The sequence below is a fragment of the Lithobates pipiens genome, unplaced genomic scaffold, assembly GCF_037356315.1.
Source record: "Lithobates pipiens isolate NorthernLeopardFrog02 unplaced genomic scaffold, aLitPip1_a1.2 Scaffold_18, whole genome shotgun sequence".
NCBI classification, from domain to species: Eukaryota; Metazoa; Chordata; class Amphibia; order Anura; family Ranidae; genus Lithobates; species Lithobates pipiens.
This window is the reverse complement of record NW_027507758.1, coordinates 1369429-1386654: the sequence shown is the minus strand read 5'-3', so window position 1 is coordinate 1386654 and position 17226 is coordinate 1369429. Positions and strand designations below refer to the sequence as shown.

General features: G+C 51.4%; 1 protein-coding gene across 5 annotated transcripts in view; it reads right to left on the bottom strand.

The window, feature by feature from the left end:
* The window catches only part of LOC143986937 (phosphofurin acidic cluster sorting protein 2-like), a 134714-nt gene that overhangs the window by 31947 nt on the left and 85541 nt on the right, over positions 1–17226 (bottom strand). For all 5 annotated transcript variants that reach the window (XM_077485351.1, XM_077485348.1, XM_077485349.1 and 2 more), the window contains 4 exons: positions 10475–10578; positions 4376–4530; positions 3026–3136; positions 708–810 (listed from right to left, as the gene is read on the bottom strand). In XM_077485351.1, the coding sequence (XP_077341477.1) occupies positions 708–810; positions 3026–3136; positions 4376–4530; positions 10475–10578 (473 nt within the window). The remainder of the gene's footprint in view (positions 1–707; positions 811–3025; positions 3137–4375; positions 4531–10474; positions 10579–17226) is intronic.

Genomic DNA, 17226 nt, shown 5'->3' with positions numbered 1-17226 from the left:
CACACATCCCCAACCTCCACCCTCCGAGCCCCATCTATACCACCCCAACCTCCACCCTCGGAAACCCATCCTCAACATATCGCCAACCTCTGAACCCCATCCTTACCAACCCATTTTCTACATACTGTATGCCCAACCTCCACCCTCCGAACCCATCCTTACCACCCTATCCTCCACATATCCCCAACCTCCGCCCTTCAAACCCCATCTATACCACCCCATCCTTCACATATCCCAACATTCGCCCTCTGAACCCAATCCATACCCCTGCGTCCTCCACACATCCCATCCTCTGTCCTCCCAGCCCAATCCTTACCACCCCATCCTCCACACGTCCCTAACCTTCATACACCATCATCCTCTCCTCTGCCTGGCACTCTATCCATAACACCTTGTCTAAATCTCTCATTCTCGGCTCCCCCTTATCTGCAGAGGTAATGTTTCCATTTTCTACCACCCTCCACTCACCCACCATCCTCCCAGACCTGCACCCTCATCCTCCATCCCTCATCTCCTACACAATTCCCATCATCTGCAGTCCCTCCACCTCTACTCTCACTAGCTGTGCTTTGCACCCCTTTGTACTACATCTGTCTACACAATCGCCACCCCAGCCCCCCCGCCCCCACACACATTTCACAATGAAGTCCAATAAGATTGTAATGGCAAAACACTTTTACAGAGGTGTTTGCTGTCCTCAGCCTTACCTCCGCTGTCTGTAGGTCAGCATGGCTTCAGAAATATAGAGCTGGTGTGACTGGGAGGCCCCTGTGATGTATTGTGCCACCCTCCCTGCCACATCAAGGCGATCTGCAGGGGACAAAAAAATCCAAGATCGATGATACACTCCTCTTAGGCCTCTTTGATCCCCCTAAAGCTTCTCCCCTATTTGCTCAATATCAAATCTCCCTCTACCGCAACAAACAAGCTGGGTCAGTATCATTCATCTTCTCTTCTTCCCCAACCACACCATCAACTCCAGCTCTACCCCCCCACCCACCACAAGATCTGCTCCAGCTCTGCCCCTTCTACCCAACACCATGTCCTCTGCCTCCATCACCAAACCAATCCAAGACTAGCTCCAGCTCTGCTTCTTCTACCCCCACACCATGACCTCTACCTCCACCACCAAACCAAGCCATGGTCAGCTCCAGCTCTGCCCCTTCTACCCAACACCATGACCTCTGCCTTCACCACAAAAAACAATCCAAGACTAGCTCCAGCTCTGCCTTTTCTACCCCCACACCATGACCTCTGCCTCCACCACCAAACCAAGCCACGGTCAGCTCCAGTTCTGCCTCTTCTACCCAACACCATGACCTCTGCCTCCATCACCAAACCAAGCCATGGTCAGCTCCAGTTCTGCCTCTTCTACCCAACAACATCACCTCTGCCTCCACCACCAAACCAAGCCATGGTCAGCTCCAGTTCTGCCTCTTCTACCCAACAACATCACCTCTGCCTCCATCACCAAACCAAGCCATGTTCAGCTGCAGCTCTGCCTCTTCTACCCAACACCATGACCTCTGCCTCCACCACCAAACCAAGCCATGGTCAGCTCCAGTTCTGCCCCTTCTACCCCACACCATGACCTCTGCCTCCACCACCAAACCAAGCCATGGTCAGCTCCAGTTCTGCCTCTTCTACCCAACAACATCACCTCTGCCTCCATCACCAAACCAAGCCATGTTCAGCTCCAGCTCTGCGTCTTCTACCCAACACCATGACCTCTGCCTCCACCACCAAACCAAGCCATGGTCAGCTCCAGTTCTGCCCCTTCTACCCCACACCATGACCTCTGCCTCCACCACCAAACCAAGCCATGGTCAGCTCCAGTTCTGCCTCTTCTACCCAACAACATCACCTCTGCCTCCATCACCAAACCAAGCCATGTTCAGCTCCAGCTCTGCCTCTTCTACCCAACACCATGACCTCTGCCTCCACCACCAAACCAAGCCATGGTCAGCTCCAGTTCTGCCTCTTCTACCCCCCACACCATGACCTCTGCCTCCATCACCAAACCAAGCCACAGTCAGCTCCAGTTCTGCCTCTTCTACCCAACACCATGACCTCTGCCTCCACCACCAAACCAAGCCACGGTCAGCTCCAGTTCTGCCTCTTCTACCCAACACCATGACCTCTGCCTCCGCCACCAAACCAAGCCATGGTCAGCTCCAGCTCTGCCTCTTCTACCGCCACACCATGACCTCTGCCTCCACCACCAAACCAAGCTATGGTCAGCTCCAGTTCTGCCTCTTCTACCCAACACCATGACCTCTGCCTTCACCACCAAACCAAGCCATGGTCAGCTCCAGCTCTGCCTCTTTTACCCCCACACCATGACCTCTGCCTCCACCACCAAACCAAGCTATGGTCAGCTCCAGCTCTGCCTCTTTTACCCCCCACAGCATGACCTCTGCCTCCACCACCAAACCAAGCCATGGTCAGCACTATCTCAGCCTCCTTTACCCCCACACCATCACCTCTGCCTCCACCACCAAAACAAGTTATGGTCAGCTTCAGACTTGTCCCTTCTACCCCCACACCATGACCCCCAACCATGCAGCTTCCTCTACCCCTTCTCTAATGATCAACTCCAGCTCCACCCCACTTTCTCTCAACCAGTCAACTTTGCTTCTTCCCCCACCCAAGCCCCGCCTCTCCTACACACCTCCCCAACCTACCACATAATGGTCTCATATAACCCCCCCCTAACCATGCCACAAATAGAACCCACCTGACCAAATACTCTATATGGCTAATATATCCCCTGATTGGACAGCAGTGCACACTCGGGTGTCATAAATCACCACGCCACATATATGAGCTCATTGGTGAATGGAAAACATTTGCTAGTCTTTTCATTAACTATGAGGCTGAACTCTTCCCCTACCACAGAGGTAGCAGAGACCACAGTTTCCTGACCATTTCCGGTCCAGTAATTACCCCTCTGCATCTCATGTGTTAGCATTGTATCCCACCTCACCACAAGAGGTCAGTCTACCCAGAAGGAGATGCAGCTCACCTGACCCTGGGGGTTCTGACTGACTGAAGACATCTCTCCAGACCGCATCCATAAAGAGAGAGCTGTATTTACTATCCACAGATGCCAGATAGGACGCCACCGGGTGCGGCCCTGCAACATAGACACCGATATATTACAAGAGGAACCCCACAACTACCCCATATGAAGGTCCATCTCTATGTATAGGGCCCATCCTGCCAGTACATAGGGGGCTGAGAAACCCCACAACTACCCCATATGAAGGTCCATCTCTATGTATAGGGCCCATCCTGCCAGTACATAGGGGGCTGAGAAACCCCACAACTACCCCATATGAAGGTCCATCTCTATGTATTGGCCCATCCTGCTAGTACATAGGGTGCTGAGAAACCCCACAACTACCCCATATGAAGGTCCATCTCTATGTATAGGGCCCATCCTGCCAGTACATAGGGGGCTGAGAAACCCCACAACTACCCCATATGAAGGTCCATCTCTATGTATAGGGCCCACCCTGCCAGTATATAGAGGGCTGAGAAACCCCACAACTACCCCATATGAAGGTCCATCTCTATGTATAGGGCCCACCCTGCCAGTATATAGAGGGCTTAGAAACCCCACAACTACCCCATATGAAGGTCCATCTCTATGTATAGGGCCCACCCTGCCAGTATATAGAGGGCTGAGAAACCCCACAACTACCCCATATGAAGGTCCATCTCTATGTATTGGGCCCATCCTGCCAGTATATAGGGGGCTGAGAAACCCCACAACTACCCCATATGAAGGTCCATATCTATGTATTGGGCCCTCCCTGCCAGTACAGAGGATGGATGGGTGAAGATGAGAGGATGGACGGGCGAAGATGAGAGACGATTAACAGGTGGAGAAGAGAAGAGGAGCAAATGGAGGTGAGAAGATTAAACAGTGGAGGTGAGAGGATAGATGGGGGGAGGTGAGAAGATGGATGGGGGGAGGTGAGAAGATGGATGGGGGGAGGCGAGAAGATGGATGGGGGGAGGCGAGAAGATGGATGGGGGGAGGCGAGCAGATGGATGGGGGGAGGCGAGCAGATGGATGGGGGGAGGTGAGCAGATCGATGGGGGGAGGTGAGCAGATGGATGGCGGGAGATGAGCAGATGGATGGCGGGAGATGAGCAGATGGATGGGGGGAGGTGAAAAGATGGATGGGGGGAGGTGAAAGGACAGACAGGTGGCGGTAGGAAGACAGGTGGAGGTGGGAGGAAGGATGGGGGGGAGGTGAGAAGATAGATGGGTGTATATCCCCTCATATACAAGGAGGATGTAGGTTATATAAGATCCCCCCATGTACATGGGGGTTGGTGCATTGGTCTTGTTGGTCGCTCTCACCCAGAGGTAAAATGAGGAAACGCAGATAGTTCAGCCAATCCGGAGTCTTCCCAGCCAGCTGCTCCACAAAGAAGCGAAGAATAACGCTCAGATAACTCTGATCACCAGCAACCAGGACCTTCACCACCGGCGGCATCTGAGAATTACAATTACAGCTGGAGGGGAGAGAAGAGAAGATATTACTGATCCGGTGACAGCGCCGGGGCTCGGCAATCACTCCCCACACATCACTAAACATCACACCGCCCCCATATCATCCTCCTATCTAATCATGGTGGAACTGACTGGATCCTCCTCGGCTCTGTGTGCCCTCGAATCAATAACTAATTGATTGATCATCAAAATCTGAAATAAAATATTATCCCACCAAACCAAACTCTTATCTTCTTCACAGTGTCCATGAAAAGACCTCAAATCAATCATTGATCGATCATTCGTTTATCCTTACTCATCAATAGCACACCATTACTCCCCGATTGATTACTGACACAAGATGCCATCACTGAACCAAATACTCCTCACCTCCCATCCATCATTAAAGATTCCAAGTCATCTATTTCTCCTCTCTCATCTCCTATAATATTATTCTTCTCTCCTCTCCTATAATATTACAGAGGTGTCCGGTGTAGTTCCCCATACTGACCCTCAGATATGGCCATAGTTAGGGATGGGAACCCTGTAGTGAGGAGTGGGCAGTGGTAGCCATTAGAGTAGTGAGTGGGGTGCACCACTGATAGCGAGTTGGTGCAATCCCCGCACCTGCCAGTATGAGAGATCTTGAGCAGAGGGCTTAGGATAAATAGTTCCCCTGGGGCTGGTTGGTTATGGGAAGCGGTGAAAATTTTTCAGATCTAGCTTCTGGAAGCTTCCTATTAGGAAGGAAGGAGGGGGAGGTGTAGGACTGTCTGGACTTTTCACATCTTTGTCATGAGATGCAGGACTCTGATAAAACTTCTAATTCTATGGGTTGCTCCTCAGCTCAGCTCTCATCTCCACTCTTCTCTATCTCTCCATGTGCTCTCACCATCAGAAAGGAGTACAAAGGCTGAAGCTGTCTGGACTCTTCTGTAAAGGAAACCTGTGCTGGGTGAGGCTGCTGACGGGGACCATTCCCATAAGGTCTGTAGAAGGTAAGTACTAGGCTACTGGAGGTGCTGGTTCGGTCAGGTTGGTGTCCTCCTAAGGGTGCTCTTGTATTAGTGCTCAGGGGAAGATCCGAAATCCATAGCACCTCAGCGAGTCTAAGGGGACCAGCTTAGTACAGGTCCTATCCCACTACATGGTTGTGTATTTGGAGGACATGTCCCAAGTGGGGGGGGCGATGGGGGGATGGGGGGGGCAGAGGAAAAAAGGGAGTATGAGGGGGATTGGAGGGAAAAGTAAGGGAAAAGGGACTGAAGGAGTGAGAGGGGGGAGGGAAGAACAGGAGAGGCCCTTGAGTCCTAACCATAGTGGGGGCAACATCCCACTAAGGCCTTCAGGTATGTAAATTTTCAAGAGTTTTCATGCAGCTCTGCATAGAAACCATTCAGCTTCCAGGCTTTTATTTGCCGGAGGTTAAAGTATAACTAAAGGCAAAACTTTTTCTTTACTTTTGGATGGAGTGGAGATGGATTAGACCCCCAGTTAGGTTTTTATTGCTGTCTGTGCCTTTCTACATGGAAAACCGATCTTCCTACATGGAGAACCAGCTTCCTTACATAAAGAACTAGCCTTGCTACATGGAGAACCGCCTTCCTACAAAGAGAACCCGCCCTTCTAAATGGAGAACCGACCTTCCTACACAGAGAACCTGCCTTCCTACAAAGAGAACCGCCTTCCTACAAAGAGAACCGCCTTCCTACAAAGAGAACCGCCTTCCTGCAAGGAGAACCCGCCCTTCTAAATGGAGAACCGCCTTCATACACGGAGAACCTGCCCTTCTAAATGGAGAACCGCCTTCCTACAAGGAGAACCGACCTTCCTACAAGGAGAACCTGCCCTTCTAAATGGAGAACCGCCTTCATACACGGAGAACCGCCTTCCTACAAGGAGAACCGCCTTCCTACAAGGAGAACCTGCCTTTCTAAATGGAGAACCGCCTTCATACACGGAGAACCGCCTTCCTACAAGGAGAACCCGCCCTTCTAAATGGTGAACCGCCTTCATACACGGAGAACCGACCTTTCTACATAGAGAACCGCCTTCCTACAAGGAGAACCTGCCTTTCTAAATGGAGAACCGCCTTCCTACAAGGAGAACCGACCTTCCTACAAGGAGAACCTGCCCTTCTAAATGGAGAACCGCCTTCATACACGGAGAACCGCCTTCCTACAAGGAGAACCGCCTTCCTACAAGGAGAACGGACCTTCCAACAAGGAGAACCTGCCCTTCTAAATGAAGAACTGCCTTCCTACAAGGAGAACCTGCCCTTCTAAATGGAGAACTGCCTTCCTACAAGGAGAACCTGCCCTTCTAAATGGAGAACTGCCTTCCTACAAGGAGAACCAGCCTTGCTACATGGAGAACCAGTCTTCCTAATGGAGAACCAACCTCCCTACAAGGAGAACCTGCCTTCCTACATGGAGAACCGACCTTTCTACATAGAGAACCTGCCCTTCTAAATATAGAACCGCCTTCCTACAAGGAGAACCGACCTTCCAACAAGGAGAACCGACCTTCCAACAAGGAGAACCGACCTTCCAACAAGGAGAACCTGCCCTTCTAAATGAAGAACTGCCTTCATACAAGGAGAACCTGCCCTTCTAAATGGAGAACCGCCTTCCTACAAGGAGAACCTGCCTTCCTACATGGAGAACCGACCTTTCTACATAGAGAACCCGCCCTTCTAAATGGAGAACCGCCTTCCTACAAAGAGAACTGACCTTTCTACATAGAGAACCCGCCCTTCTAAATGGAGAACCGCCTTCCTACAAGGAGAACCAGCCTTGCTACATGGAGAACCAGTCTTCCTAATGGAGAACCGACCTCCCTACAAGGAGAACCTGCCTTCCTACATGGAGAACCGACCTTTCTACATAGAGAACCCGCCCTTCTATATGGAGAACTGCCTTCCTACAAGGAGAACCAGCCTTGCTACATGGAGAACCAGTCTTCCTAATGGAGAACCTGCCTTCCTACACGGAGAACCTGCCCTTCTAAATGGAGAACTGCCTTCCTACACGGAGAACCGCCTTCCTACAAGGAGAACCTGCCTTCTTACATAGAGAACCTGCCCTTCTAAATGGAGAACCGGCCTTCCTACATTAAGAACCAGTCTTTCTACATGGAGAACCGACCTTCCTACACGGAGAACCCGCTCTTCTAAATGGAGAACCGACCTTCCTACAAGGAGAACCTGCCCTTCTAAATGGAGAACCGGCCTTCCTACATGGAGAACCTGCCCTTCTAAATGGAGAACCGGCCTTCCTACATGGAGAACCTGCCCTTCTAAATGGAGAACCGGCCTTCCTACATGGAGAACCTGCCCTTCTAAATGGAGAACCGGCCTTCCTACATGGAGAACCTGCCCTTCTAAATGGAGAACCGGCCTTCCTACATGGAGAACCGACCTTCCAAAATGCAGGACTTTCCTCACTTCATGGGCAAGATGTGTCTGCAAGGCTTTCTGTGCCGGACAGGGCGAAATTACCTTCTGCTTGTGGCCTAGAACAGCAGAGAACCTCTAAGAGACACTTCAGCATCTCCTGTCATTGTAACCCAGAGAAAAGGAAAGTCCCGGAGAGTTCAGATAATGGCCCAAGGCTCCCCTCTTTGGAATGTGGAAGCTTTATTAAAGCGAAGATTATCAGCCTGACCCATAAAATGCAACACGAGTCCTCCAAGCAGGAGATGAGCAGTTTAGGCTCCCATGATGGAGCTCCACTATGACCATCACCCGGCTACAACCCGACTCATCCCACCCAACCTTGTCAGGCAGGAACAGAGAACTAAACGACATAAATGAGGACTGTCCGACCGTCTCCTGCTCTACGGGAGGGATATCAGCTCATGGCGGGACAATCTGGAGGAACATCTTCCAAGCTGTGTAACATCCAAATCTTCCTGGGTACAAAACGAGGGCAGTGATGTGTACAAAAGGGTGAAGGCTGAACAAGTGGGGAAGTCTTTGTTCATAAATATCGAGCTGTCAGAGGAGTAAAGAGATTCATGGCAGAGCATCTCTGCACGGATCTCCAGAGAGAGCCAGGGAACCCGAAGATTACCGATGGCACCATTCACTACAACCAAACCAGCCATCCACCAGTTACCTATAACCCACTATCTCCGGATATACTCCCAGTGTGGGGTGTACTCACTATCTCCGGATATCCTCCCAGTGTGGGGTGTACTCACTATCTCCGGATATACTCCCAGTGTGGGGTGTACCCACTATCTCCGGATATACTCCCAGTGTGGGGTGTACTCACTATCTCCGGATATACTCCCAGTGTGGGGTGTACTCACTATCTCCGGATATACTCCCAGTGTGGGGTGTACCCACTATCTCCGGATATACTCCCAGTGTGGGGTGTACTCACTATCTCCGGATATACTCCCAGTGTGGGGTGTACCCACTATCTCCGGATATACTCCCAGTGTGGGGTGTACTCACTATCTCCTGATATACTCCCAGTGTGGGGTGTACTCACTATCTCCGGATATACTCCCAGTGTGGGGTGTACTCACTATCTCCGGATATACTCCCAGTGTGGGGTGTACTCACTATCTCCTGATATACTCCCAGTGTGGGGTGTACTCACTATCTCCGGATATACTCCCAGTGTGGGGTGTACTCAGTATCTCCGGATATCCTCCCAGTGTGGGGTGTACTCACTATCTCCGGATATACTCCCAGTGTGGGGTGTACTATCTCCGGATATACTCCCAGTGTGGGGTGTACTCACTATCTCCGGATATACTCCCAGTGTGGGGTGTACTCCCTATCTCCGGATATACTCCCAGTGTGGGGTGTACTCACTATCTCCTGATATACTCCCAGTGTGGGGTGTACTCACTATCTCCGGATATACTCCCAGTGTGGGGTGTACTCACTATCTCCTGATATACTCCCAGTGTGGGGTGTACTCACTATCTCCTGATATACTCCCAGTGTGGGGTGTACTCACTATCTCCTGATATACTCCCAGTGTGGGGTGTACTCACTATCTCTGGATATACTCCCAGTGTGGGGTGTACTCACTATCTCCTGATATACTCCCAGTGTGGGGTGTACTCACTATCTCCGGATATACTCCCAGTGTGGGGTGTACTATCTCCGGATATACTCCCAGTGTGGGGTGTACTCACTATCTCCTGATATACTCCCAGTGTGGGGTGTACTCAGTATCTCCGGATATACTCCCAGTGTGGGGTGTACTATCTCCGGATATACTCCCAGTGTGGGGTGTACTCACTATCTCCGGATATACTCCCAGTGTGGGGTGTACTCAGTATCTCCGGATATACTCCCAGTGTGGGGTGTACTCACTATCTCCGGATATACTCCCAGTGTGGGGTGTACTCAGTATCTCCGGATATACTCCCAGTGTGGGGTGTACTCACTATCTCCGGATATACTCCCAGTGTGGGGTGTACTCACTATCTCCGGATATACTCCCAGTGTGGGGTGTACTCAGTATCTCCGGATATACTCCCAGTGTGGGGTGTACTCACTATCTCCGGATATACTCCCAGTGTGGGGTGTACTCACTATCTCCGGATATACTCCCAGTGTGGGGTGTACTCACTATCTCCGGATATACTCCCAGTGTGGGGTGTACTCACTATCTCCGGATATACTCCCAGTGTGGGGTGCACTCACTATCTCCGGATATACTCCCAGTGTGGGGTGTACTCACTATCTCCGGATATACTCCCAGTGTGGGGTGTACTCAGTATCTCCGGATATACTCCCAGTGTGGGGTGTACTCACTATCTCCGGATATACTCCCAGTGTGGGGTGTACTCACTATCTCCGGATATACTCCCAGTGTGGGGTGTACTCACTATCTCCGGATATACTCCCAGTGTGGGGTGCACTCACTATCTCCGGATATACTCCCAGTGTGGGGTGTACTCACTATCTCCGGATATACTCCCAGTGTGGGGCGTACTCACTATCTCTGGATACGAGTAATGATACCACAGAAAGCCGCCTGGACATCGGCAGAAGAACAGGTGGAGACGGTCTGGAGTTTCCCCAATAATTGTTCTCGGACGTACTAAGAAATAAATACACCAAATACTCCCATTAATGTGCAAAACCAGCAAAAGTCAGTCAGTGCTGCTCACTCCTACCCATCCCCCCTCCTCACACCCGACTGTACTCCTACCCATCCCCCCTCCTCACACCCGACTGTACTCCTACCCACCCCCCTGACCTGACCATCCCCCCCCCCACTGTACTCCTACCCATCCCCCCTGACCTGACCATCCCCCCCCCCACTGTACTCCTACCAATCCCCCCTGACCTGACCATGCCCCCCCCACTGTACTCCTACCCATCCCCCCTGACCTGACCATGCCCCCCCACTGTACTCCTACCCATCCCCCCTGACCTGACCATGCCCCCCCCTGCACCTGACGGTACTCCTGACCATGCCCCCCCACACCCGACTGTACTCCTTACCCACCCCCCCAACCTGACCATGCCCCCCCCACACCCGACTGTACTCCTTACCCACCCCCCCGACCTGACCCCCTTCCCCCCACACCCGACTGTACTCCTACCCATCCCCCCTGACCTGATCGTGCCCCCCCCCCACACCCAACTGTACTGCTACTAGTGATGGCCGAACGGTTCGCCCGGCGGTCGTTTCGCGGCGAATTTCCGACTTTCGCCGTCCGCGGGTTCGAACGCCTTTTTCCGTCGTTCGCCCCGGCGGACTTACGTGTTTAATGTATACAAGAACTTTAACCTTTCGTGACACGTTTATCATGTGTTACAGGACAACCAATTGAGACATGACAGCTCATGGACACTTGGACATTCCCCCTAACCTATAAATACACCCGATCCGGTGGCCATTTTACATTCTTTCTTCTGTCACTGTAGGGAAAGGATCCTGTGTGGAGTAGGGACAGAGAAAACGCTAGCTATTTGGTACACAAAAGTTCTTTTCAGGACTGGTATAGGTGTTAGGTCAGCAGCCTGAGTTTCTTTTGTCAGTTTAGATAAAGGGACAGAGCGCTGTATGCTGCTATTTTAGGGACAGCTCAGCCAGATTAGTCTTTCTTCATCATCATCATCATCATCATCATTAGCTGTTACTATCAGGTCCACAAAAGAGCTGTTCCAGCTAATCGTTCCAGCCTACTCTTTTTTGCCAATTTGTATAGGGACAGGCAGGAAGCAGTGTGTCAGGCAGTGAGGATAATTTTAAAGACTTGCTGTTACTATTAGTTCCACAAAGGTTCTTTTCAGGACTGGTATCAGTGGTACGGTAATAGGCTTGTACACGTATAATATTCTTTCTTCCAAATATAGAAAGAATATTATACTTGACTGCTGCCCTTCTGCTGCAGTCTGCTAATCATTCACAACTCACTTGTTCCACAAAGCTCTTTATCAGGACTGGTAACTTGGTCTGTCTAGGGTGCTACGGTACATAGGCTTGGGTGCGGTACAGTCTGCTGTTCTGTAAGGACCGCTATCGGTCCACAATACATAGGGTTGCCGTGCACTACTGCTGACCGCTGCCCTATACTGCAGCAGTCCTTCATTGGTATAGGGACTGACGTACAGTCTGCTAATCACTAACACACAACCTGCTTGGTCCACAAAAGTTCTTATAAGGACTGGTAACTTGGTATAGGGTGCTACGGTACATAGGCCTGAGTGCGTTACAGTCTGCTGTTCTGTAAGGACCGCTATCGGTCCACAATACATAGGGTTGCCGTGCACTACTGCTGACCGCTGCCCTATACTGCAGCAGTCCTTCAGCGGTATAGGGACTGACGCACAGTCTGCTAAACACTAACACACAACCTGCTTGGTCCACAAAAGTTTTTATAAGGACTGGTAACTTGGTATAGGGTGCTACGGTACATAGGCCTGAGTGCAGTACAGTCTGCTGTTCTGTAAGGACCGCTATCGGTCCACAATACATAGGGTTGCCGTGCACTACTGCTGACCGCTGCCCTATACTGCAGCAGTCCTTCATTGGTATAGGGACTGACGTACAGTCTGCTAATCACTAACACACAACCTGCTTGGTCCACAAAAGTTCTTATAAGGACTGGTAACTTGGTATAGGGTGCTACGGTACATAGGCCTGAGTGCGTTACAGTCTGCTGTTCTGTAAGGACCGCTATCGGTCCACAATACATAGGGTTGACGTGCACCACTGCTGACCGCTGCCCTATACTGCAGCAGTCCTTCATTGGTATAGGGACTGACGTACAGTCTGCTAATCACTAACACACAACCTGCTTGGTCCACAAAAGTTCTTATAAGGACTGGTAACTTGGTATAGGGTGCTACGGTACATAGGCCTGAGTGCGTTACAGTCTGCTGTTCTGTAAGGACCGCTATCGGTCCACAATACATAGGGTTGCCGTGCACTACTGCTGACCGCTGCCCTATACTGCAGCAGTCCTTCAGCGGTATAGGGACTGACGCACAGTCTGCTAAACACTAACACACAACCTGCTTGGTCCACAAAAGTTCTTATAAGGACTGGTAACTTGGTATAGGGTGCTACGGTACATAGGCCTGAGTGCAGTACAGTCTGCTGTTCTGTAAGGACCGCTATCGGTCCACAATACATAGGGTTGCCGTGCACTACTGCTGACCGCTGCCCTATACTGCAGCAGTCCTTCATTGGTATAGGGACTGACGTACAGTCTGCTAATCACTAACACACAACCTGCTTGTTCCACAAAAGTTCTTATAAGGACTGGTAACTTGGTATAGGGTGCTACGGTACATAGGCTTGAGTGCGGTACAGTCTGCTGTTCTGTAAGGACCGCTATCGGTCCACAATAGATAGGGTTGACGTGCACCACTGCTGACCGCTGCCCTATACTGCAGCAGTCCTTCAGCGGTATAGGGACTGACGTACAGTCTGCTAAACACTAATACACAACCTGCTTGGTCCACAAAAGTTCTTATAAGGACTGGTAACTTGGTATAGGGTGCTACGGTACATAGGCTTGAGTGCGGTACAGTCTGCTGTTCTGTAAGGACCGCTATCGGTCCACAATAGATAGGGTTGACGTGCACCACTGCTGACCGCTGCCCTATACTGCAGCAGTCCTTCAGCGGTATAGGGACTGACGTACAGTCTGCTAAACACTAATACACAACCTGCTTGGTCCACAAAAGTTCTTATAAGGACTGGTAACTTGGTATAGGGTGCTACGGTACATAGGCTTGAGTGCGGTACAGTCTGCTGTTCTGTAAGGACCGCTATAGGTCCACAATAGATAGGGTTGACGTGCACCACTGCTGACCGCTCACCTATACTGCAGCAGTCCTTCAGCGGTATAGGGACTAAGAGTTTTGTCACAGGGTCATTTAAAAAATGACATGCAGAGGAAGAGGCAGGCCCTTCCGCAGGGGTGGTAGGGGTAGGGCAGGAGCAACAGGCTTGAGCCAAAGTGGGAAGTTGCAGAAGGTGCGTTCAATTACTTTAAAGGATGCACCAGACTTGGTTGAGTGGCTCGCTCAGCCTTACTCTTCTGCACCCTCCTCATCCTCTCGATCTGCACCCTCTTCTTCACTCTCTGCTATGTGCACCCCCAAAGACACTACCACCAACAACACGACCACCACCACCACCACCACATACCTTCCGCTTGAGTCACTGGAATTATTTTCCGATCCATATCAAGAGGACATTTCTGATGCGCAGCCACTCTTGGTATTGGATCAGGAAGAGGAGGTAGCAACAAGCGCTACTCAGCAGTCTGACGCCAGTACCCAGATCAGCCCAAGGAGGAGGTTGGTCCCCGGTGTTGCTGCCTACTCTACTTATAGCGGTGGGGAAGGTGACGTTGATGATGACGTGTCTAGTGATGTCACGTGGGTGCCCACAAGAGAGGAAGAGGAGGGGAGTTCAGAGGGAGATATGGACCAGCAGATAGGGAGGAGAAGCAGCAATGACTTACATTGCACAGCAGGGACAAAGCAGACTGCAAATGTATCAGGAGCGAGTCATCGACCATGTACGGTCACATCTGGCGCTCCCAGGACACCGGCACATGGCTCCGCAGTGTGGGCTTTTTTTAACGTGTCCGCTGCTGACAATAGCGTTGCCATCTGCAATCTTTGCAGTCAACGCGTTAGTCGCGGTAAGCCCAATACTCACCTAGGGACGACCGCCTTAAGAAGGCACATGAGCAGCCATCACCGAGCCCAGTGGGAGCAACGGAACACACAAAGCCACACTGCAGGCTCTCACCGTCCAGCCTCGTCTTCTACTTCTCCTTCTCCTCTCTCCTCACAATTGTCCTCCACTCCACCTTCCATCACGCCAAGCTCACATTTTTCTGCAAAAAGGCAGGCTTCCGTGGGCCTAATGTTTGAGCGTAAAAAAATGATGACGCCGGATAACCCTCTTGCCCAACGGTTGGCGGCTGGCTTGTCAGAACTCATAGCCCGCCAACTACTGCCATATAAACTGGTGGACTCGGAGGCCTTTCGCAAATTTGTGGCCATTGGAACACCACAATGGAAGGTCCCAGGAAGGAAGTATTTCTCAGAGAAGGGCATCCCAGAGCTATATGGCCATGTTCAGCGGCAAGTGAATGTATCTCTGGCACACAGTGTCGGTGCCAAGATACATCTGACCACAGACACGTGGTCTAGCAAACACGGGCAGGGAAGGTATATCAGTTTTACTGCCCACTGGGTGAACCTTCTGACGGCCGTCAAGCATGTAACCCGTGGCACCCGTGTAGATTTGGTTTTACCGCCACGGATTGCATGCAGGCCTGACTCTTCTTCTCCTCCTCCTACTCCATCCTCCTCCCTCTCCTCCTCAGCTGCCTCCTCCTTTTCCGCTGCTAGCGTCTCTTCCACTGCACCGCCCAAGCTCCCCAGAACCTATTCCACATGCCAGGTGAGACGTTGCCATGCCGTGCTGCGTCTGTTGTGCCTGGAAGCAAAGAGCCACACTGGCCCGGCACTCCTTTCAGCTTTGCGTTCACAGGCAGATGAGTGGCTAACACCGCTCAATTTGACAGTTGGTAAAGTGGTGTGTGACAACGGTGCCAATCTGCTTAGCGCATTGAAACAGGGCAAAATCACGCACGTGCCGTGCATGGCACACGTCTTAAACTTGGTCGTGCAGCGATTCCTTGTCAAATACCCTGGGGTCCAGGACATCTTGCGGCAGGCAAGGAAAATCTCGGCCCATTTCAGAAGATCTTACACGGCCATGGCTCGCCTTGCTGACATTCAGCGGCGACACCATCTGCCGGTCAGACGTCTTATTTGCGATTGCCCGACGCGATGGAACTCAACCTTCTATATGCTTGATAGGCTGCTCCAGCAGAAACGTGCAGTTAACGTCTACCTGTATGAACTCTGCGAAAGAAACGGTTCTGGGGAGCTGGGTTTTTTTTCACCGCGCCAGTGGCTGCTCATGCGCGACACATGCAGACTTCTGCGGCCATTTGAGGAGATCACCAAACTGGTCAGTCGCAGCCATGGCGCCATCAGTGACATGGTACCTTATGCCTTCTTTATGGAGCGTGCATTGCATCGTGTCATTGATCAGGCTGTGGAGGAGCAGGAGCGGGAAGATGAGGAAGTCGCAATGCTGGATGAATTCCCAGGGGGGGCTACTCTATCTGAGACAAGTCAACAACAGGAGTCTGAAGAGGAGTCAGAGGAGGATGGTGCCGGGGCGGATGAGCAGGAGCAAGAAGAGCATGCTTTAAACCTTTCTGGGATCCCTGTTGTGCGAGGATGGGGAGAGGAGAATGAAGAGGACGACATTATCCTGGATGATGAGCAGGAGCCAGGCCACCACACCGCTTCCACTTTAGTGCAAATGGGGGCCTTCATGCTCCAGTGTTTTAATAGGGACCCCCGTATAAAAAGCATGAGGGTCAAGGACCAGTACTGGGTGGCAACGTACTTAGACCCCCGGTACAAACACAAAATGGCGGAAATGTTACCGCCGTCGCAGAGGGCTGTCAGAATGCAGCACTTCCAGGCCTTGCTTCGAGAAATGCTGCATTCTGCTTTTGCGTGCGCTGGCAGAGGAGCAATTCCCACTCCCAGAGAAGGATTTGCGGGTACCAATCCAACAGCGCCTGCAAGAAGAGGCCGGTTTGAAGATGTGTTGGTGACTTCGGATATGAGGTCATTCTTTCAGCCGACCCATCGACAGGTGTCATCCGGATCCAGCATCAGGGAACGCCTAGACCGTCAGGTGTCCGACTACATTGGGTTAACGGCCGATGTGGACGCTCTGAGGAGTGATGAACCCCTAGACTACTGGGTGGGCAGGCTTGACCTCTGGCCAGAGCTTGCCCAATTTGCAATCGAACTGTTGGCTTGCCCCTCATCCAGTGTCCTGTCCGAAAGGACGTTCAGCGCAGCAGGGGGGATTGTGACCGATAAGCGTACTCGCCTAGCTCACCACAGTGTTAACTACCTCACATTTCTAAAAATGAATGAGGCATGGATCTCGGAGGAATTCAACACATGTGATCAGTAGACCATGTATATGTCTATAAACAATTTTTGGAATCAAGCACACAGACCTTCTTAATTCATTTGGCTCACTTCCCTGACCCAAAAAAGCACACCGTACTATATGCCCCTACCCTCCTCTTTGAAGAGGTTGAGCGGTGTCATATTTCTACTGGGGCTGCTTATTATGAGGGGTTCCCACCATCCCTGTGCTGTGCTGACT